This window comes from Pezoporus wallicus, unplaced genomic scaffold (genome assembly GCF_028554395.1).
Source record: "Pezoporus wallicus isolate ANWC-B61680 ecotype Strahan unplaced genomic scaffold, APGP_CSIRO_Pwel_v1 contig_13458, whole genome shotgun sequence".
In the NCBI taxonomy this organism is placed as follows: domain Eukaryota; kingdom Metazoa; phylum Chordata; class Aves; order Psittaciformes; family Psittacidae; genus Pezoporus; species Pezoporus wallicus.
Window position 1 is genome coordinate 1,158,372 of NW_026635549.1, and position 22,182 is coordinate 1,180,553.

The 22,182-nt window shown below is 45.8% G+C and overlaps 3 protein-coding genes and 1 long non-coding RNA gene across 11 annotated transcripts in view; 1 reads left to right on the top strand and 3 right to left on the bottom strand.

The window, feature by feature from the left end:
* Window positions 1-175: 175 nt before the first annotated feature.
* Window positions 176-4,284, bottom strand: CREBZF (CREB/ATF bZIP transcription factor). Of its 4 annotated transcripts, none has more exons than XR_008970545.1 (3): window positions 3,216-4,284; window positions 2,553-2,630; window positions 176-1,220 (listed from the first exon to the last, which is right to left on the bottom strand). XR_008970545.1 is itself a non-coding variant. In XM_057396765.1 (3 exons), exons 1-2 carry the CDS (start codon window positions 4,199-4,201, stop codon window positions 2,582-2,584), a joined length of 948 nt encoding a protein of 315 aa, XP_057252748.1. In that variant the 5' UTR covers window positions 4,202-4,284; the 3' UTR covers window positions 176-1,220; window positions 2,553-2,581. The 4 variants fall into 4 exon arrangements, 2 of the variants coding, with proteins under 2 accessions (XP_057252748.1, XP_057252747.1); XM_057396765.1 differs by having other exon boundaries at window positions 3,303-4,284; XR_008970544.1 differs by having other exon boundaries at window positions 176-2,630.
* A 2,228-nt stretch (window positions 4,285-6,512) lies between these two features.
* Window positions 6,513-9,289, bottom strand: CCDC89 (coiled-coil domain containing 89). Its single transcript, XM_057396763.1, has 2 exons — window positions 9,124-9,289; window positions 6,513-7,989 (listed from the first exon to the last, which is right to left on the bottom strand). The coding sequence occupies exon 2, from the start codon at window positions 7,980-7,982 to the stop codon at window positions 6,918-6,920; it is 1,065 nt and encodes a 354-aa protein (XP_057252746.1). The 5' UTR covers window positions 7,983-7,989; window positions 9,124-9,289; the 3' UTR covers window positions 6,513-6,917.
* Window positions 9,290-11,368: 2,079 nt separating this feature from the next.
* LOC130592444 (uncharacterized) lies at window positions 11,369-16,966 on the top strand. Its single transcript, XR_008970547.1, has 3 exons — window positions 11,369-11,417; window positions 14,158-14,281; window positions 15,750-16,966. It is a non-coding gene; the product is annotated as an uncharacterized LOC130592444 (long non-coding RNA).
* The window catches only part of SYTL2 (synaptotagmin like 2), a 54,843-nt gene continuing 44,307 nt past the window's right edge, over window positions 11,647-22,182 (bottom strand). For all 5 annotated transcript variants that reach the window (XM_057396716.1, XM_057396715.1, XM_057396719.1 and 2 more), the window contains 9 exons: window positions 21,038-21,132; window positions 19,734-19,853; window positions 18,625-18,794; window positions 17,938-18,040; window positions 16,916-17,086; window positions 15,692-15,770; window positions 14,779-14,878; window positions 13,865-14,070; window positions 11,647-12,783 (listed from right to left, as the gene is read on the bottom strand). In XM_057396716.1, coding sequence (XP_057252699.1) covers window positions 12,638-12,783; window positions 13,865-14,070; window positions 14,779-14,878; window positions 15,692-15,770; window positions 16,916-17,086; window positions 17,938-18,040; window positions 18,625-18,794; window positions 19,734-19,853; window positions 21,038-21,132 — 1,190 coding nt within the window. In that variant the 3' untranslated portion in view covers window positions 11,647-12,637. The remainder of the gene's footprint in view (window positions 12,784-13,864; window positions 14,071-14,778; window positions 14,879-15,691; window positions 15,771-16,915; window positions 17,087-17,937; window positions 18,041-18,624; window positions 18,795-19,733; window positions 19,854-21,037; window positions 21,133-22,182) is intronic.

The following is a 22,182-nucleotide window of genomic DNA, read 5'->3' on the forward strand; positions in this document are numbered from 1 at the left end:
AAGAACTGTTTTCCCCTACATACCCACATCCACTTTATCTTGTTTTCCAACTGACAACTCACACAGACAGCAACAACAGCACTTTCCCCTTCCTGTTTTCCCACTGTGTGTAATGAACCACTCAATTAAAGCAAGGCATTGATGAGAAGATGAAAAACACATTTGAGCCCATACATTTAAAGATCAACAAGTCTGATTTTATTACGATCTTGTATTCTTATCTGGATGGCACATAATTACAAAGAAACATTTACAATATATTTTTCAAGTATTAAGTTATGTCATTTCAAGGCTTTCACTTCAAAAAGCTACATTAATAACACACCATACAGATAGTACAGTTGGTTAAGAGTTTCAAATAACTTCCTCCCCTCTATTTGGTTTAAATATGATTCAGTAGGCACTAGAAATGCCTGCAGCCACTTACTTCCTGGGCACTTGCCCTTGCTCTTGTACCAGTATACACCATTTTGCATGTCAGAACATCAGCTACTCTCAGACACAGCACATGTGTAGTGTCTGTGAGCCATGTGCAGGTTCACAACAGAGACCAGAACTATGGCCCTGACTCCTACCACTTAGCAGCGATGCAGAAAGAAAGAATGCATATTTCAGTTAACTCAAACCCCACTTCTTGGCTGAAGTAACTGTAAAAATGCCACTGGAACATCTCATACTTGCTACATGAGCGTTTCTCTTTTCATCAAGCATGTTAAACTTTAGAACTAAGCACGTTCCTGAAGCTTGAGCTTGGCAGACTGAGCCCAGGCTGAATCTAGCTCCATTATTTCCCTTCCATCTATCAGCCAGTTCAGGTTTCAGTGGGTAACTCTGATTCTTGTGGCACTGGTGTAACCCATCCATTACAACAGGATTATACAATTCAGGACTGATTGCACAGTCCCACTGATGCTACCACTGAGGTATAAGGGAACATGTATCTCACTAAGTCTCTTTTGTGCTGGCAGTACACCCTGACCAGATGGAATTTTGCACACAGTGGAGTAAAACCTGTTTGATAGGATACTGGCTTTTATAGAAAACATCTTGGATGGCAGTAAATGATCACAGCATTCAACCTCGTTTGTTTTTGTTTAGCCAAAGACAGCAAAAGCCCTGTTACCTCTTTATTCTCATTTCTTATACTACCTTTTAAAATAAAGCAGGAAATGTGGCCAGCAGCTGGTCCCGTCTCTTCTGCCCCAACACAGCTGAATCCACTTTAGCATAAAGAAAAACAAGGATGCTAAATACACAGATACTTTATCACACAGTGATGTTTCACAAAGAAAAACCAGGCTCCTTTTATACCCACGAACACCTGATGGGGTCTAGCACCAATACAGCAAATGACTGGGAGAAAACGCTTTCACTTCCTACTCCAGCCTTAAACACAACTTTTAAGGCTTTAAGAAACAAGACTTCAGAAACACTAAATAGAATCTTTTTGTTTAAGAAAATAAATGAAAGTGGTTTAGGAAAGTGTATTCTTTGTGAAACCTCACTTTACATATTATCATTTTCACAGTCCTTCTTCCCCCAACCTGACATACATGTAAACAACCTAAACGTTAGAATACAACTGAAAAAACAACCCACTCGTCTTTTGTGATAGGGAGAAACACTGACTAGTACAAGAAAACACACACTACTGTTTGTTTGTCAAACTATTTTTCCTCCTATCCCAGTTAATTATGGAGCATCTTTCAAATCATGAGCCTCAAGATACAGGTTTGCTCATCTCTAAACTGTGCTTAATTCTATCCAGTGATAGATTTCTTGATACTGTAAGAGGCTGAATTAAGAACTCTACAGTAAAATTAAGCACATGCATATACATGCAATACCTTTACAATTTAAAGCTACTGTGAAGTAACATGGGGACCTGAGTATGCAGGAGCACAGAGATGGGCTTAAGGGAAGCTAAAGTGACGAGTTACTTCAGTGCACTGCATTCTCCAAACCGCAATTCTGTTAGAGGTCCATGCAAAAAAGTGACTCCTCTACATGAGGATTCCACTGTACAGCTAAAACCAGTGTCTGGGTTCTGTTTAAGCAGGCAAAACTCTGCATCATGAATTAGAGCAAGCTAAGGAAGGGCTTTTTAAAGGTACCGTGCATCCCTAACACTAGATAGGACGTGAAATGAACAGGTCACAAATTCTCTCCTTTTAAAAATGCATTTTACTTACATTTTGTGGACAGTACCCTACATTTAAAGGCTGTTAATATCACATCCCCCTTATTAGCATGTTTCCCCTTTTCAGTTCATTGCTTAGTTCAAAACTCCTATTTCAAACGACAAGCATTTATAACTCCAAATGTAGCACATGTATTGGCTACTACATGCATATTCATTTAAGAAAGGAAAACAGCTAATCAGAATGATGCAATGGTAATTTGAACTATGAGTTCTCATTCAGTGCTAGAAACATTTTGGCAGAGTAGGCCAAGGACCAGAGAAATCATTTCCTGAACCAGCCATTACAAGAGACTGGCATAAGCAAAGCAAGCTGTCTGATACCGCATTATGGGAATATATTGATCCTTACCAGGTTGCGAGGTGGAAAACGACTGTTCTTTAACCCCTACACAACGGAGCCTGGCAGGGCAAGCACCTAAAAGAGAAACTGTCAGAGAGGTTTTAATAGTAATGTATAACTGAGATGCAGTACAATTTCATATGCATGCTTTCTTTTGCCGATCATTACTATTTTCTTAAGTCTGTCCAGTGACGATGTCTTAATGAAGTTTTTGGTTTTCTAAGCAAGCATTTTCGGCTCCTCAGGTAAAGCAGGCTAGACATTATCTGACTCAAAGACCGGGTAGTCAGCGTTATCTTTACTGGCAACTGCGAAGTGGAACCGAGCACACCTTCATGCATCAGGTCGGCATGATCTTTTCCACCCAAGTGGTGCAAAAAACGGGCTCTGGTGGCGGCACCTCTGCGTGTGTACGCGGGTCAGTTTGCATGACAATTACCGCACTGCTGTACGCAGCTCTGCACGACTCTTACACCAAACAGCCTCAGACCACCACCGTCCACACGCCAGCTTTACACGACCTTTAACCAAGGCCACCATCTGGCTCCCAACGTTCAAGAGATATTTCTTTCTTTCTTTCATTACCACGGCCACTAATGTGCCAGGCTCCCCTCCTCTGCACATCCCCCACTACCACCCCATCACCACTGTATTGATCCTTTTCCTCCGCACCATCGCCTGCTTCCTCCGCCGCGACACGAGGCCCCTGTTATAGGGGGGAGCACCCCACGAGTACTTGCAGCAGGTACTTGACCCTACATTTTGAAGGAGGCCGCTGCCCGCCGAGCACAGATGGAGCAGAACTCCACCGACACCTGATCCCGGTCCACGTGGAGGCAGATCCCGCCGGGGGATGCCCACTCCTCCTCCGTCTCCGTCACCACCGCCGCCTCCTCCAGGCTGGCAGGCCGGGAGCTGGGCAGGGCGTAGTCGTGGTCGCTGCTCTCGCCGGCAGGCTGGAGCTGGTGGTGATGGCGGCGCGGGCTGCCCGTGTCCCTGAAGAGGCTGGTGCTGAGCTGCAGCCCGCCGGCGCGGATCCCGGCTAAGCGGCTCAGGAGCTGCCCTAGGGCGCTCTGGTTAGCCAGCACGGCCCGCAGGTAGCTGCTCTCCCGCTCCAGCTCTCGCAGGCGGCGGCTCAAGCCGCGGTTGCGGTCCCGCAGCTGCCGGTTCTCAGCAGCCAGGCCTTGAAGGCGGCTCTCCAGCCCAAGCACGTACTGCTTCTTCTTCAGCCGGTTCAGCCGCGCCGCCGCCGCCGCCTTCAGCCGGCTCCCAGCCCCGCCATTCCTCCGCCCGACCGCCGCTGGCCGCTGGCCCGGGCCCGGCGGGGGCAGCGGCTCCGGTTCCCCACAGAAGCAGCCGCTCAGCTCCGCGTCCAGGTCCCAGTCCGGCCGGGCCGCCTCCAGCAGGTCTCCCAGCTCCAAGCCCGGGAACCAGTCCTCTTGCTCCCACACCTCCAGCGGGCCGCCGGGTGCCTCGGGCTCCTTCTCCTCCCGCCGCGGCGGCTGCTGTTGTTTGGGCCGCGCTGGGCCCGGGTCCCCTTCCCCGCCGCCATCCCGCCCTCTCGGGGCCTGCCCCGCGCCGGCTAGCGGCCAGACGGCACCCGAGGGGCTCGCTCCGCCGGAGGAAGCCGCCAGCAGCTGGGTGAGGCTGTGGCGCATGGCGGCGGGCGGGACACAACGGGAAGGAGCCTGACGAGAGCGGCAGCGGCCCCGGCCCCGGCCCGGCGCTCCCGCCGCGGTGCCTGTCGGGAAGCGGCCCGCTGTGAGGTGGGGGGGCGGCCTGGCGACGGCGCCCGCGCGCGGGAAGGCGGCGGCTGGAAGGGGAGCCGCTGTGTGAGGAGGAGCCCCAGTGTGGGGGGAGCCCCTGTGTGAGGGGAGCCCCACTGCGAGGGGAGCACCAGTGTGAGAGGAGCCCCAGTGCGAGGGGAGCCCCTTTGTGGAGAGGAGCCCCTGTGCGAGAGCAGCCCCAGTGTGAGGGGAGCCCCTGTGCGAGAGGAGCCCCTGTGTGAGGAGAGCCCCAGTGTGAGGGGAGCCCCTGTGTGAGGAGGAGCCCCAGTGCGAGGGGAGCCCCTGTGTGGAGAGGAGCCCCTGTGCGAGAGGAGCCCCAGTGCGAGGGGAGCCCCAGTGCGAGGGGAGCCCCAGTGCGAGGGGAGCCCCTGTGCGAGGGGAGCCCCAGTGCGAGAGGAGGCCCAGTGCGAGGGGAGCCCCAGTGCGAGGGGAGTCCCTGTGTGAGGAGAAGCCCCAGTGCGAGGGGAGCCCCAGTGCGAGGGGAGCCCCTGTGTGAGAGGAGCCCCTGTGTGAGAGGAGACCCAGTGCGAGGGGAGCCCCAGTGCGAGGGGAGCCCGTGTGTGAGAGGAGCCCCAGTGTGAGAGGAGACCCAGTGCGAGAGGAGCCCCTGTGTGAGGAGAGCCCCTGTGTGAGAGGAGACCCAGTGCGAGAGGAGCCCCAGTGCGAGAGGAGCCCCTGTGTGAGGAGAGCCCCTGTGTGAGAGGAGACCCAGTGCGAGGGGAGCCCCAGTGCGAGGGGAGCCCGTGTGTGAGAGGAGCCCCAGTGTGAGGGGAGCCCCTGTGTGAGAGGAGCCCCAGTGCGAGGGGAGCCCGTGTGGGAGAGGAGCCCCAGTGCGAGGGGAGCCCCTGTGTGAGGAGGAGCCCCGGTGCGAGAGGAGCCCGGGTGTGAGAGGAGCCCCAGTGCGAGGGGAGCCCCAGTGCGAGGGGAGCCCCACTGTGAGAGGAGCCCCTGTGTGAGGAGAGCCCCTGTGCGAGAGGAGCCCCAGTGCGAGGGGAGCCCCAGTGCGAGGGGAGCCCCAGTGTGAGAGGAGCGCCAGTGTGAGAGAAGCCCCCCTGCAATGGAAGCCGCAGTGTGAGAGGAGCCCCTGTGCAATGGGAGCCCCGGTGTGAAAGGAGCCCCTGTGTGAGAGGAGGTTCTGTGCAATGGGACCCCCTGTGCAATGGGAGCCCCTGTGTGAGGGGATGTGGCGGCTCTGTCACCCACAGCCCCCAGCAAGGGCAGGACGGGGGTGGCCCGTGGGGCTGTGGTGGGTTGGGGCTGTCACAGCAAGAGGCTGGCCCCTGCTCATGTTTAGGGTTTAGGCACTCTCGTATTCAGGGGAGGGAAACGGGCACTCCCCGGTGCATGTCTGCTGGGGAAAACAGAGCAGCCAACGACAGTCCCAGGCTTATGAGGAGAGATTGCAGCAGCTGGGCCTGTTTCATCTGGAGATTGTAGAATCAATCAGGTTGGAAAAGGCCTTTAAGATCAAGGCCAACCATTCCCCAGCACTGCCAAGGCCACAGCTAAACCATGTCACCAAAGGCCTTGCCTACACAGTTTTTGAACACTTCCAGGGACGGTGACGCCAGCACTGCCCTGGGCAGCCTGTTCCAATGCCTGAGCACCCTTTAGGGAAGGAATTGTTCTTAATATCCAGTTTAAACTTCCCATGGTGCAGCTTGGTTCAGTTCCTGAATCATGACCATGTATAGAATCACAGAATGGTTTTCGTTTAAAGGCACCTTAAAGCTCATCCAGTTCCATGCCCCTGCCATGGGCAGGGACACCTTCCACTAGAGCAGATTGCTCCAAGCCCTGTCCAACCTGGCCTTGGACACTGCCAGGGATGGGGCAGCCACAGCTTCTCTGGGCACCCTGTGCCAGCACCTCAGCACCCTCACAGGGAAGAGCTTCTGCCTAAGAGATCATCTCAGTCTCCCCTCTGGCAGGTTAAAGCCATTCCCCTTGTCCTGTCCCTATGGCCTCTCCAGGTTTCCTGTAACCCCTTTAGGCACTGGAGCTGCTCTAAGATCTCCCCCTTAAGGAGCCTTCTCCATGCTGAACCAGCCCAGCTCTCTCAGCCTGGCTCCAGAGCAGAGCTGCTTCAGCCCTCAGCATCTCCATGGCCTCTGGACTTGCTCAAGCATGTCCACATCCTCTTAATTTTAATACATAGATGCTGCTAAGTGGGATTTCTTCCTTGGAGCCTCAGTGTTACCTGTTACATGCCCAGCCTCTGTTGAACTTCAAGGAAGAATCAAATACAAAAGGGTCAAAAGGGGCTGAGCTTTTGTCCATCTTGGAAAATAATGTGCTTTTAACTGTAAAAAGTGAAAATTATGATAGAGCAGAGGTTAGGACCAAATATATCAAACTCGTACTGTACATTTTCCACCCTAATCTCATGTCTCAGGTTTGACTGGTTCAACCATCCCCGTTCAGATTTAACGGCTCTTACTTCTATAAACGCATAACAAAGAAACAGGCTACAGAACTCTTTGTAGGCTGCTTTAAGCCAGCAAGTGCATTACAGAGGAAGCAGATGATCTCGTGGAAGGGAACAGCGTGCAGTGGTGTGCCATGAGAGGCACTGAGAAAGCTGTAGTTACGCAACGAAATGACGGAGTTTGACATTCAGCGCTTTCTCTTTCGCCAGTAAATCCTCACTGTGCTTCCTGTAGGCATTGAAGTGCAGCGCGAGTTCATTGTAGGCCTGCTTGCTGCTTTCCAGCTCTCGCTGCAGCTCCTGCACCTTCAGCTCACTGTCCGCTGCTGCTGCCTCTTTCACCACGCGCTTCCCTGCTTTCCGCTTGGCTTTCTCTGCCGTCTCCAGCTTCTTCCACAGCTGCTGAATTTCCTGTTGCTTGTCCTGCAGAGCTTTGCCTCTCTCCGTGGCCAGGTTCACGAGCTGCTTTTTCTCCTCATTGGCCCTCTGCAGCCTGGCTCGCAACTCGCTGTCCTGGGCTTTCTGCTGGCTTTCCACGTGCTCTGCCTTCGCCAGGGTTTGTTGGTGCTGCTCCTGTAGGCCTTGCAGCTGGTGCTTTAAGGAATCAACCTCCCAGGCGTAGGCACTGGCTTGCTGGCTCTTAGCTTCCAGCAGCTCCTCTTCCCGCTCCTGCGCTCTGCAGGTCTCATAAGCGCATTTCTCCTGTAAGGAGTCTAACTGCTCTGAGAGCTTCCTGGCCTGGGCAGCAAGCTGGAGCACTTCAGCTTCCTTCTCCTTCATAGCTTGACCAAAGAGCACTTGATTCTCCTGCCACAGGCGCTTGTTCTCCTCCTGCAGCTGCATGTTCCGTTCCCGGTGTTCGTCCTTGAGCTGGATCATTTTTTCATGGTTGTCAGCCAGATCCTTGAAGCGCCACTCCAAACACTGAATCTGCTGGGTCTGGGCTTTCATCTTTGCAGCATCCTCTCTCCTCAGTTTCTCCAGCTCCACGTTTTGTTGCTTCAGGACTTTGCATTGTTTGCATGCATCCTCTGCTTTTTTCTTCAACATACAGATGAGGTGATGCTGTTCTAGGTGTGATTGTAGCAACGCCTTCTCGCTCTTCTCATCTTCGGGGCTCCTACAGAGTTCTTTCAGGCCCTTTGTCAGATCTTCAATGACTTTTCTCATCTTTGAATCACTTGCGGAGTTGGCCATTGATGCTTCTCCCCCATTCTGAGCCATGGAGCCCCTGTTTCACACAGAGATGAGAAGAAAAAAGATGAGTCTATTGGAGTGAGTTCAGAGGAGGCCACAAAGATGACCAGAGGGCTGGAGCACCTCTGCTATCGAGACAGGTTGATTCAGCCTGGAGAAGGCTCTGGGGAGACTTTAGAGCAGCTCCCAGTGCCTAAAAGGGCTGACAAGAAACCTGGAGAGAGGCTTTTGACAGAGGCATGTATTAGCTTTGCTAATTATTCCTTCTCAAAGTGGTGGTGTTGTAACTACAAGAACTACTATTATTTTCAGGTAAAAAGCTTGTAAAAGTGATAAAGCTGTAAATAATTCCTTAAGCAATCCTTTTCCTCTGCTTTTAAATTCTCCTACAGATCTGGTGTTATAAACGTGAGTAAAATATGAAGGGTTACATTGAGCTTCATATTGATTTGTAAGATTTTAATGGTGTATCACTCATTGAAAATAACTGAGTAACCTTATCCCATACTTAGAGATTTATGAATGAAATAGAAGATCTGTAGGATGCTGATAATTCCCTGATACCCTGTGGTACAAAGTCTTTGTGCCTGGAGAAATGGTTCATCCTTTGAGTTTTGACATGCATTTGCTGGATTATTTTAGGCATGTCATTTTTGGAGTCTGGCTCCTCATGTCATAATAAGGGAAATATTTATATTACATTAGCACCAAAGTCATTACTGGTGCCTGGTTGTATGGCAATGTATCCAGAGATACAAAATGTTAGTCTAAAACTAAACTCAAACCAAGTTTTTCATTCATATGCAGACCTTAAACCACATGGCATGTGACACAGTATGCCAAGAACCAGGCTTTGTGAATTCTGGGCTTTGACTGGAGGTAAGGGGAGGACGAAGGAAAGAGACAGCTTAAAAAAGGAGGAAAAGTATTGTACAGCAAAACTGAGTTAATGCTGTGGAGCACAGACAGCTTCAGAGCTGTGGTGACCATTAGTGTGGACACAACATCCATCTCCACCATCCTGCACTTCCCTATTCCTGTTGCTACCTTGGGTCTTGCCAAAACATTTGGAAGTAACAGAGGAAAGGGGCAGGGACTAAAAGGTTTAGGCCATCCAGTTGAAGCACAATGCAGAGCAGCTTTTGAGAGGAGATAAACATTTTCTTACCCGGTGTTTTCTTTCCCCAGCTGGTTTGTTGTCACTACTGCAGGGGGGTTTCTGTCTCCTTGGAGATCAGAGGTGGAATCCGGTCACCATGGAGCTCGTGCCTTTGTCCTGGCTGCCTGGAGCTGGGCCAGTGGCTGAAAGAGCTGGGAGTTTCTTAGCAAAACAAACACTGCAAACGCTCTCGAAAGTGCACAGATTTGGTAAAGGGAAGAGGATTTCCACACGTCTGAAGAGCTCTCCAGCTTGTGCCCTGTGCATGCCAGAGGAGCTCAAAGTCACAGGCTCCATGGTAAGTAACAACACAGCCCTCACCCTGAACAACCTGCGGCTTTATTGAGCAGTGAATGAAAAGCCTGGCTGATGGGATGGGAGAGGAAAACAGCTGGAAGGAAAAAGTCAGTGCAGGTGTTGCTGACTCCACGGGAAGAGGATACAAAGCAGAGGACTGAGTGATGTGGGTAGGGGATATGAAGCAAAGAAGACAAGGAGGCTGTAGAACCAGATCCTTCAAAATGGGTAAAATCAAAGCAGGTTTGTGGGCTTGCTTGCAGGAGAGGGTTGTTTCTGGAAACACAGAGTGTAACAGGAGAGCTGGGACTTTGATGACTGGTCTATAGGGAGCTGGTGTAATTTAGAACATATACACATGTATAGGCATATATGTATATGTGTACCGAAACCAAACAAAAACCATTCCAGGCTGAGGCAAAGATGAGCTTATAAAGTGAAGAAGGGAAGAAATAACAAAACACACCAAACCCAAAAGGAAAAAGGTGGGGGGGGGGGTGGTGTAGTATGTGTTTCTCCAGACAAGAATGAATGTAAAGACATTCTAGGTGTACAGCTGCTTTGTCATAAAGGTGAACTGGAATAAAGAATCAAAACATAGTTATTAACTTATCAAACTGCCCTTGAGTAAGTAACTACATACCTTTAAAGCTTCTGTTATAGGTGAGTAAAACCTTTCACCTGCATAGCTGTTCTGGTTTTAAGAAGCTGGTTTCTTGAAACTTTCTGGCCTAATCAACTTTGTAAACACGCATTTCCCTGTCAGCACATTATCAGTGTGGAACATACCACTGTAGTTCAGAATGACTATGGGTTTGGTGGAAAGCTGTGTTAGCATGTGAGCCACGATCAGGGAAATGTCAAAACCCACCAGTAATAGCTTTTAAACAGTAAATTGTGCAAGTCTTCAGTTAGATGCTTAACACAGAATTCCTGCTGGGTTACCTTATTAGATGCAGCCATTACTTCCAAGCACCTTTTAATAAATCAAGATAATATCCTTTAGCAGGAGGCAAGATTGTAATGTTTCTACTCTATAATTAAATGCTACAGCATGCATAGCATCAGCAAAGCACCTTTTGCGCTGATAAAGCAGTTTGGTTTGTAATTTTCTCTTCACCTCACCAGGTGAACAGCTGTGACTTTTGTGTATGACAATAGTAAAATGGTGAAAAGATAAGCACAGCTGCTAAAGCTCTGCTGAAAATCATCATCGAATCACAGACTGGTTTGGGTTGAAAGGGACCTTAAAGCTCATCCGGTTCCAATCCTCTCTCATGGGCAGGGACACCTTCCACTAGAGCAGGTTGCTCCAAGCCCCATCCAGCCTGGCCTTGAACACTGTCAGGGATGGAGCATTTACCACTTCTCTGGGCACCCTGTGCCAGTGCCTCACCACTCTCACAGTGAAGAACTTCCTTATATCTAACCTGAACTTCCTCTGTTTCAGTTTAAACCCATCACCCCTTGTCCTGTCGCTACAGTCCCTGGTGAAGAGTCCCTCTCCAGCATCCATCCAAATGTAGAACCTCAAGACCTGGCCCTACAACTGAAGTCCCAAAGCTATTTTAATGTAGCAAAATAGTTGAGCTTCACAGGAAGCACAACAACAACGATGACAATGACAAACTAATCCTGTGAAATTGTAGGTCATGTTAACAGCAAGCTATGTTTTCATGTGAAAATGAATTCATATAGGCAGTGAATGCAAATGAACTGGTGCCTCTCTGCTTTTCCAGAACCACCACCCTTTCAGGAGCGGCTCTTTCCAAATACAGAAACAGAGTAGCTGGTGTACCACTGAAGTGCAAATCCATTGCTCTGAAGTGTTGCATGCACCCTGCTCTCTTAGCCACACCAGGTTAAGGTTTTGTTTCTATCTGGCTTAGTGTCACAGCCACCAATCTCATCCCAAATGCCCGAAGCAGTGAGATATCAGGACTGACAACTACTTAATGGCATTTGTAAACCTGGCTGATGGGAGAGGCAGTGGGCTCCCTGGCAGGGTGAATGGCACCTTCTCTTTTCTCTATTCCTAGTATATAATAAATACCAAGTAGCATTTCAATTTCCTTTCCCCTCCAACTGAAGTGCAGGATCTCACCAACTTGTAGACACAGCTGGAGCACATAAATGTGCATTTATTTGCAGAAACATGTTCTATCTGCAGTTTATTACATCACATGCTGAGTTACTAACATAAAGCACTGGGGTTTAATAAACACTAAATTCCTGTTTAGCTTTAATAGGCTTCTTTTATTAAAAAAGTAATACATTAGGTATTTTATGCATTTATATTACTCTAATAGCACGCATTTCTGCAGGTCCCAGTCCTACTCCCGGTACTGCAAAGCTCCCTAAACCAGGGCCACCAGAACCCCAGTGTTCTCCTAACGGTGGCGCTGAAGCACAGATAAATTATAGCCAAACACCAAGCTCATGGCTATAGATACAGCCGAGTATTCCTTACAGAATAAATACCCAACACACTGGTCATCGCTAAAATTGGCAGGTTTAGATCCTTTAGAGTAGTATCCAAATAAAAAAAGTTTTGCCTCTGTGCCTCCAGCATTTAAAAGTGAGGATTGTACATGAGCAAAACAAGCCACATACAAGCAAAGTTATATAACCCTGATTTTTATGGTACATTGGAACTAAGAGTCCTCTGCACCTTGCCAGATAGGACACTGTTGGTGTTCTTCATGCTGCTTTCACTGTAGAAGTGACTTTCATATCCTAGAAACGTACAACTGCAACTAAAGGACCTAGCATGGCATGATGAGGATACAACACACCCTATGAGTATGAACAAAATGCAACTTGTTGCTGTCTTATTAAGAACACCTCATGAACAATCCTGGGGTGTAGAGAAAGAGCTGACTCAGGGGTTTTGCTGGTAATTTAGATTATTTAAGGGATCACTTCTGTTCGGCAACACAAGCATCCGGGCAGCATAGCTACCTCTACCACTGAATTCTTTAAGTGCCACCTTCTTTAAGTCCTTTTCAGTGAATAAGAAGTGAAAGCATCCCTTAAAAATTTACATACTAATCTTCAGGCAGATATTTAATTTGAAACATGAAGTGACATTTGACAGCACAAAACCAGAAGAGCAGCTGAGCAAAGACTGTCAAAGAACTACTGTGTTCCTCTTCCAAGTTTCACCCCTACACCTTTAATTTTATTGCCAAGGTTTCTTTTGGACAGTAGCAATTAAAAAGCCACCTTATTTTGTCAACTTTGCAACCATTAGCATCCTGAGAGGTAGCGTGTCTTCTATCCAAGTGTTTGGAGAGTTCATCATCTTCTCCCAGAGGGCAGTTTCTGCTGAAGTAGAATCCATCCAGTCTACTGTAGTCCCATAGCTTCTGCCTGGAAAAATGTCAGTTAAGAGGAACATTACTTAACGTGTTGCAGAGTTAGAAGCAGGCAATCATGTTTGTCTGTCTTCTAAAACGGTTCCACCTTCTCAGGTGGCTGACCCAGTATTTTGAAGAACCAGTTCTACATTTATGGAATTGTACAGTTCTATCAAACACATTTAGTAAGAGTTTCACACAGAAACTTGGTCATCTTTCATGTTATCCTTAGCCTTTTTGTCATAAGATGTAGGAGCTTGGAACAATCTGGTCTAGTGGAAGGTGTCCTTGCTCATGGCAGAGGTGCTGGAACTAGGTGGTCTTTAAGGTCCATTTGAACCCAAACCATTCTGTGATTCTATGAATATCTGCGAGGGTTTAAGAATAAAACAGGACACTTATTTTGTACAATGCTGGAAACTCTAGAATTCAAATTGAGATTTACTATCCCAATTTGTATTTTAGGTTATTCTGGTGAACCATGGTAACTTGGGAAATTTTTTTCTTGTCTTTGCTTGGAAAGACTCCAAACACATCCTCCCCTCAGACAATGAAAGGGACAAATACAATGACAGGGAAAACACACAGTTCTGTCTACACATTTTATATTGCCCTCATGCTGAAAACTTGTTTGCATTTCTAAGTTTTCCTCTCCAGTGTCTTCAAATCTTATCACACATTCCTGATCTATCCTTTTATCTCCACCCAATACATTCCTTACACCTCATACTTAGTTTTTGCATGAGTCTGTAAGACGTTATCAGTATTTTGGATGCATGTTCTTGTGCTTCAAACAATACCAGATATAATGTATGGCCAGGCAAAGGCTTATTTCCAGTATTTCTCCTCATTTGTCAGTCATCCTAACCCTCATAACACTACTGAGATTTACATTTCAAGATCTGTGCTCAAAATAGGAAAGTTACTTGTCCTGGGTTCAGCCGGACATGACACTGAATGAAACTCTTCAGTAAATAACTAACTGAAAGGCTGTTGGGTGATCTTTGCAAAAAGAGAAGAAATGGAAAGGAAGAAGGGAAAAAGGAGAGCCTGCATTTTGTACATTAAGGTTTAATGTATTAGTTGTCCAGTACCTGTTCCAAGGCCTATTCTGAGACCTCCCAGAAAGTGGTTGGCCAGTTTGTTGTGGTCCCAGACTGTGAGTTCTACACAGGCTTCTTTCAAATCTTCTGGTCTAAAGCCATCATAGACCATGGTGTGGTTGAATATGGGGTTTGTAGTTTTTGCCACTGTTCTTGTTTTCTGGCGGCTTTTTCGGCTGGTGTCTGGCAGAATGGTACTTCAGGAAGAAAAAGCATTGTCAGTTTGCACTTAAACATCAAACACAGACAAAACCTACTGATTAACAGTGCCCTTTGCATGTTAGGACATGACTGAAGATGCTTTAGCATTGTGGAGATGAAGTCAAAGGTCATATTCTCAGTCCAAGAAATACTGGCAGCATGTATCCACCCCTGTGCTTCAGCAGATGGAAGGGAAGAGGAGGTCAGGTGAGGAAGAGGCAGAAGTGATTTTATTTATCACGAATGACACTGAAACCTTTTGTCCCTGATGGGGATTTCCCACCCATCTCGTTATTCTTGTCTCTTCACATTTTCAGTCTGTACATGGAAAGGAAAGAGGAAGAAATACCACAATGCTTCTCACTTCTGTCTCCTCCCTAGATTTGCTAAACTGAACCAGGCTCCTGCACAAACACACCTTACTTAAATGCAAATAAAACCAGGCATAGTTGTGAGGAGCCCTTCCCCCTACCGAGTAACTGAGCAGCAGAATGGAAGAGCAGATTACACAGGAAGCTTTCCCAGTCTGTTCTAATCGGTTCAAGTTGTAAACCCTGCAGGACAATTTGCATTACAATCAAGGAGAATCAGAAAGTAATTAGGTGGTTTTTCATTTGAATGTAGAAACATGAAGATAAGATTAGAAAACATAACAGTAGCATTAGTAGGCCATCACGTTTGATGACTTTGACCCCGGTTCTTACCACTTAATAAAAGAGTTGAGCCTATTGCCTCTCAGAAGAGGAAGGTCATGGCATTCTTTGACCCAGATGTGGACCTCACCAGTAGGTACAGTCTTTTTCCCTGCAAAGGTAAAACATTAATGAAGCCTTGCAGATCCCTTTTAAAGGTAATTTCCATGATGCAGCAGTTCCTGTCCATTTGTAGAGGGGATATTTGGCCTAGACTCTCATTATACCTTAATTCAACCAACCTCAGAAGCTGCAATCTTCATCCCATCAAAATACAGCAAGACCACATGATGTCTGTATTCCCACTTCTATTCTCTTACAACTAAATACATAGTATGAGTCTCCTCCTCAAAGCTTCCTAGGTAAGGATGTCACAGCCTATGTGATGTTAACATTTATTGATGCTTGGACTTTCAAATAAGCTCTTTTGTGCTGTGACTGTATTCTTATTGACCGACCGGCTGGATTAAAGACCTCACCTCACTGTCAGATCAGCAGTTATCAGTTGCCAGACAAGATTAAACCAAACAGAGCATAGAATGCTGCATTCTGAATACTTACTGGTATTTTCTACTTCTAGTATCGCTTGAATTCAGTGTGTTGTCATTGTTTATGTAGCAAATCACAGCACCTGCCTGGTGATTTATAATCTCTAAAATTATTAGTGAGATAACGGAATTTATTACATATACAGACTATGTTACAAATCAAAGATTACAGCACTGAAGTCATTTCTTCTGTAGTAACATTAAAACCAACAAAAAGATCCTAAAATGATCTTTGGATCCTAAACTGAATTTGTGAGCAAGGTGGCTGTAGAAGGAATAATTCTACTTTATATTAAAACAAGGTGTCTGAAATGGCTGAGTAGAAACAACTAAACCCCCAAAGGCTTAACAAACCCAAAGCAAGAAGCAAAGCATACCTCCAGCAGGGTGTGGGACATACAGAAGGGCCAGTTTCATCTCCCCTCTGTTTTCTAGTTGAAGAGTCATTGTTGAAGTCTGAAATTTAAGAAGAAGAAAACCCCACAAATGTCAAAGCTTGCACTTCACAAAGAGTTTGCTCTGTAAAGTTTTCCACCGGAACAAGCCTGACTTCTACAGGAGGCAAGTTTTTTTCTTGTTCCATACCCATTAGTCTTCCCTCAGTTTACAGGACATGAGAGATTTTAGGGCATGTTCAGCCACTTGCAGTGACTCAGATGACACACAACTCTTTCACTAAAGCAGAAAACACGACCCAGGAGAGGCCAGAAGGCTTTGAGGATGCAGCATTTCCACTGATGTGCCCTTATTTAAAACCAGAATGTCTGCTCTTTCAATCAGGAAACTTACTGTTTGTGCAACAGAAAATGGACTTTTCTAAAGTCATTCCTATAGGAATGTATTGCCTCATTTAATACAATCTGAAACGCAGCCTTAGCAAGAGTTAGCTTGCAAAAAGGCACAAGAATGTGTCATTTCTTCATAGTCATGGATTATGTGAGGATGGAACAGGATCCCTGTTAACATTTACCTACCCAGAGCAGTTTTAAAATCAGTTGAATTCAACTAGTGCTAAGGACCACCACGACATTCCTGGTTTGTTCTGTAAATTATTCAACTTTGGATTGATCTGATTTTGGAATGAATTCATGAAATAAATACAAGGAAGAGAAGAAGAAATAAAAAAGGAGAAAAACAACAACAAAAGAAAGCAGAACGTCTGGCAATGGCTTACATGAAAGCTTAGATCTTGGGTGAAACCCATTAGCAAACAAGACACACACAAACATAGAAGTCATCCTTACATCTAACATTAAAATGCTGCTGCACTTGCCCCGTGTTCTGAGGAGGTTTGCTTCGTATTTGGGGGGAAAATGCCTTCAGGTATCTGCTGCAGCAACATGACGTAAGTGAAAAACAACTTGAAATTCCTACTCCTTACACTATGAGAAAGCTATCCCTACTATAATAATAACTAGCTACTTACTAGACTAACAGAAACCTCAGAACTGGATGTTCCATCTACCAGAAAAGAGGCATTTATGATTATAACCGACACCAAACCCACAGAACACACAAGACCAGACATAAGTAAATAAAGACTCGGGGTTTTGCACTTACACAGTGGAAAATACAGAACTGACCCACCCATAGTGACCTACCCTTGGCTTGAGTGGAAACCAGTTGATCTGCTTGTTGGATTTCTCATTCCAGTCCCATGTTCCTAAATCCAGCTCCACTTCTCCAAGGAAACTATTCCTCCCAAAGGTGTCATTGTGCCACACAGAGATATTGAGGCTTTGGTATTTTAGGAGATCCTTCTCAATTTTATACTGCCAGGAGGAAGAAATGAAGGGGGAAAAAAAACAGCCGGATTTTTACCAGTGCTATGTCTGAAATGTGGCTGGGTTTATACACCCATAGCTGCTCACTGCTTCCTTTCAAAACAAAACTCTCTTCATGTTTTACTTTTTATTTCATAGGATCACAGAATGGTTTGTGCTGGAAGGGACCTTAAAGCTCATCCAGTTCAACCCCCTGCCATGGGCAGGGACACCTTCCACTAGAGCAGATTGCTCCAAGCCCCTGTGTCCAACCTGGCCTTGAACACTGCCAGGGATGGGGCAGCCACAGCTTCTCTGGGCACCCTGTGCCAGCGCCTCAGCACCCTCACAGTAAAAAACTTCTGCCTAAGAGCTCATCTAAATCTCCCCTCTGTCAGGTTAAATCCATTCCCCCTTGTCCTGTCAATACATGCTCTTATAAAAAGCCCTCTCCAGCTTTTATTTGTCAGCCCCTTTAGGCACTGGAGCTGCTCTAAGGTCTCCCGTTAAGGAGCCTTCTCTTCTCCAGGCTGAACCAGCCCAGCTCTCTCAGCCTGGCTCCATAACAGAGGTGCTCCAGCCCTCGCAGCATCTTCATGGCCCTTCTCCTACTAAATGTATGAGCCCTTAGCTCATACTAAGTTTGTATTTGTGAGAAATATACAACTACCAGTGTTCTCACTGCTGTACCCAGAGTACAGTGTGGGGTTCACCTATCAGTCACGGACACAAGTACTTCTGCAGAGCAATCCCTGTCACCCTAATGTCTTTTGAGATCATCTACCCCTGTGTCTAAAAGTTAAGGTTCCTCCTCCTTCATGCATATAGTATTCCATATGTAGGAACAGTTAGATAAATACCCGCAATATTTCATTATAGACTGGATTAAAAGTTTTCTTTTTGACAGAAGTCTTCCGTTTGCCCAGCTTGTATTTCTCTGGAAGCAGGTAGGTCTTTACATACCTAAAATTTAAGACAGACCTGTTAGAAGGGCAAAAAAACCCCCACCCTTTCTAACTTCCCCTTCCAAAAGACACAAGTATTTTCTTATGAAGTCAAATAAATCCACTTAATAGCCATTATATTGTTCAAGTTGTTACATTTAGGAAGTGAACAGCAGTGGTGAAGTATAACAGTAGTTTCCGAACTGGGACATGGGTCTCCTTCTACCAGGGGGAAACGTGTTTAAATGTCTCCTCAGCATATACCAATACAGAATATTTAACTATAATATGCCCAGATACAGTATTTATTTGCTCTAATCCTGTTGGGAACATCAAACCAGGATTTATCATCTGGAAAGTTGAGTTTTAAAAGACTTTCATATTCTTAAAAGTTTGAGCTTCCCATGTTGATACATGCACCAATTTATAGTGGCAATTCTACATTCAGAGTGGAAAACCACATGAAGCACGTTATAGTCTCTTCATTTATTTATTGAGTTGTAAACTCCAATGGGTTATAGAGATTGGACTAAAACAGCAGTTTTCATTTTCACATTAACGATAAAGCTTCCATAAGGAAATCAGTATCTTCTGTGTACTCACGGGTCTGAACGCTGGCGCTTAACATCTGCCACTGCCAAGTCTTTGCACTGGCAAATAAAGATGTGGAGCTCCTTCAGCTGTTCCACATAATCAATGGCAAACTGGATGTTCCCCTTCACATCAATATTGCCAAAGTCTGCGCTATAGATGCTCATGAGGCTTCCGCTCACCTGTGCCAGACAAGAGGAGAAACATTTTCCAGGCATTGCATTTAACCACATACTTCAAGATTAGGATAGAAGCTGTGCTCAGAATTCCGACAGTAAAGAAATCAGCTGTGTCCCTTTAAATGTAAGAACAAACTAGGGGACACTATAACAAAAGATTCTCAGCAAGCAGAAAGTTATTTGTAAGTCAAAGGTGTTAGGCCAAGTTTGCTACAAAAACAATGTGTTTATTGCCTTGAAATAGATGAAGTAAAGTGATAGGATGCTGCAGATCTAGGGACCGTCTGTGATCAGACCTTTGAAATATTACTTCTAGATCCCTTCAGCTGATCTTCCTTCTGCAGAAAGCAGAGCTCAAGAATTTAGGGCAACAGGCCTTTAGAAAACATCAACAAAAAGATTAGTGCTAAAGCCTATATGGCTGAATTATGTACCTAAGTAAAGCACTGAAAATTGAACATGAATATATAGGAAGAGAAGAATGTAAGATCATTTTTAGTCTCAATATCCTTCCCCAAAATTCCCCAGAAACTCCATAGAAACTAATAACCTGGTTAGCTAGTTCATGGACTTAAACACCCCTGTACAAATACTGCCTCTTGCTTTCAGTTATTTCTCCCCCTTCCTCCTTACTATTTGTTCTATATAAATTGTCCCTCATTTTCAGCTACAAATGCAAGCTCTTGGGGTAAAAGCTATCACTTTGTTCAGTGTTTATAGAGGGGAGTCCTGAACAAGCTCCAATATATTCCTAAAGAGCAAAAGTAAAACCAATTCTATTTTATCTGTTTTAGGCAATTCCATGCAAGCGTTCACATAACAGAGAGGGAAGGAAGGAGAAAGAGATGCGGAAAGGTAAGAGGAATAAGAAGGGAGCTGAAACAATACTGAAGAGATTACCAAAAGCAAAGTGCCATTAAAACAAGGCTGTGGTTTACGTACAGAGGATAAGGAGGCCATGCCAGAGGAGCCGCTAAGATTGGTTAGAGAGCTGGGACTCTTCTTGACTCTGCCAAGGGAATAACTGCTTTCTGATGCTGTATCTGTCTCTCTGTCATCACTCTACAAAAACAGCACAGAAAAAGCCTGTGTTGGTTCTTCGTGGTTACAAAAAACATTAAATACAAACAAAAACAAACAGATTTTTAATGCAGACTGAGGCTCAGTGAAAACCTGAATTTAAATCCCCTGGTTGTGCAACATGAGTAACCAATAGTTCTTGAATTAGGTCATGAACTTAAAACTGAAAAGGATATTTTCTGATGGAAAGCCTACAGTGAAAATTTAAAGCAGTAATGCAACCAGGTTTGAGCTTTGGCTTTAAATCTCAAATAGCAAGGAGAGAGTACAATTTGACTGGGGCAATTAAACTCAGCTTCTCTACTTCACCTTGCAAGTGGTAATGCTCAGGTCTTTTACCAGTCACTTTCTGTTACATAGCAAATACTGTCAAGTCTGTACCCTGTCTTGAAGGCAGCTAGCTGGAGGCAACATGCACTCTACAACAGCAGTGGATACAAAGAGCCTTTCTTGCAGGACACTAAGCAGGGCCCTGCTTTTCTCTCAAGGAACTGCAGTTGTGGTTTACCTCGCTGTTACCCAGTTATGTGCTTACAACCCCATTCTGTCTCAATGTCATTGCTATACTGAAGAATCCATACTTCACTTCCCATGTGTGTCTTAGCACCTTCCTTTGCAAGCTGCTGAAGAAAGTAGCATCTTCCTGCTGCATTCCACCCAATTTACAAGGCTTCCCCCCTGTTTTATAAGGTTTTGAACTGCTTTCATAGCTCCTCTACTAGCAGATGCAAAATTAATAAACAACATCTACACACACTAAAGAAAATGGATATTTACAGACATAAATAAATAGCATATAAGCATTTTGAGTAAGACTTTATGAAGATCTGCTAATTGTAGCTTTTATGACCATGTCTGTACCACTAGGCAAAAGCAGGCCAAGATAATTCCCCAATTCAGAGGCCAAAGGTAAGGACTGACTAATGCTCATCATACCCAGGGCAGGGATCCTTGAGAGGCAAATTGGTTTGGAGAGAGATATTTGGGACTATTAAAAAAAATTCAGGGAGTGAAGTAACAGTTAAGCATTGTGAATAATCAGCCCTGTTCCAAAGAGTCCATAGAAGACAGGAAAATCCTAAGCTCCCTTATGAAGAATATATGACTTCCCTAGGACCATTTTAGCTGCTGTCCATGGAGCAGGTCAGCAGGACAATGGAACTTACCTCTTCCTGTAGAAATGATGGTACCGATTTGCTCAGTGCTTTGAGTTTTTCAGGACTGGAAAACAACTTGTCAGGCTGTGAAGACACTGTGGAAACTGAAGAGCAGCAATTCAAAAGGCTTCAAAAATACACTTGTACATCAAAACAGTGACTTTTCACAACATGATGTGGTTAGAAATAAACTTCTGGTGAAATACATGCACATGCATAACCAGTTTAAAGTTTGGATGCAAGGTTGGTTCTCCCCAACCCTCCCATAGGACTCAGAAGCTATCATTAGGAAGCATAATTCACTTTAACAACTTCTATAACACTGACCAAAGAACTTTATCTGGCGGGAGCAGAAACACTGACATTGCTTGACATGATGTGCAAGCCTGGGTGCTGCAAGCAAGCTCTGATCAAATGTGGTGAAGAAAACACTGTCAGTTTACCTTCTACATTTTCTTTCTAGAACAAGGATAAATGCAACACTTATGTACTAACCATCCCTCACTGACATTAGAATCACAGAATGGTTTGGGTTGGAAGGGACCTTAAAACTCACCCAGTTCAACCCCCTGCCATGGGCAGGGACACCTTCCACTAGAGCAGCTTGCTCCAAGCCCCTGTATCCAACCTGGCCTTGAACACTGCCATGGATGGGGCAGCCACAGCTTCTCTGGGCACCCTGTGCCACCACCTCAGCACCCTCACAGGGAAGAGCTTCTGCCTAAGAGCTCATCCCAATCTCCCCTCTGTCAGGTTAAAACCATTCCCCCTTGTCCTGTCCCTACAGGCCCTCATCCAAAGCCCGTCTCCAGGTTCTTGTAGCTCCTTTAGGCACTGGAAGCTGCTCTAAGGTCTCCCTGGAGCCTTCTCTTCTCCAGGCTGAACCAGCCCAGTTCTCTCAGCCTGTCTCCATAACAGAGGTGCTCCAGCCCTCACAGCTTCTCTGTGGCTTCCCCTGGACTCACTCCCATCTTGGAACAATTACAGTCATCATAAGGTTCTTGGGAAGAAATCAGCTAAAGTCTGTTCTTTACAGTCTCATTAACTGCAGGAGAAACATTGTGCAAATCAATTTGGTTTTAGACCTGAGGAAAGAAGTTTCAAGTACTCCCAGTTCATTGTAAGATGCATATCATTAATGATGCACTTTTTCT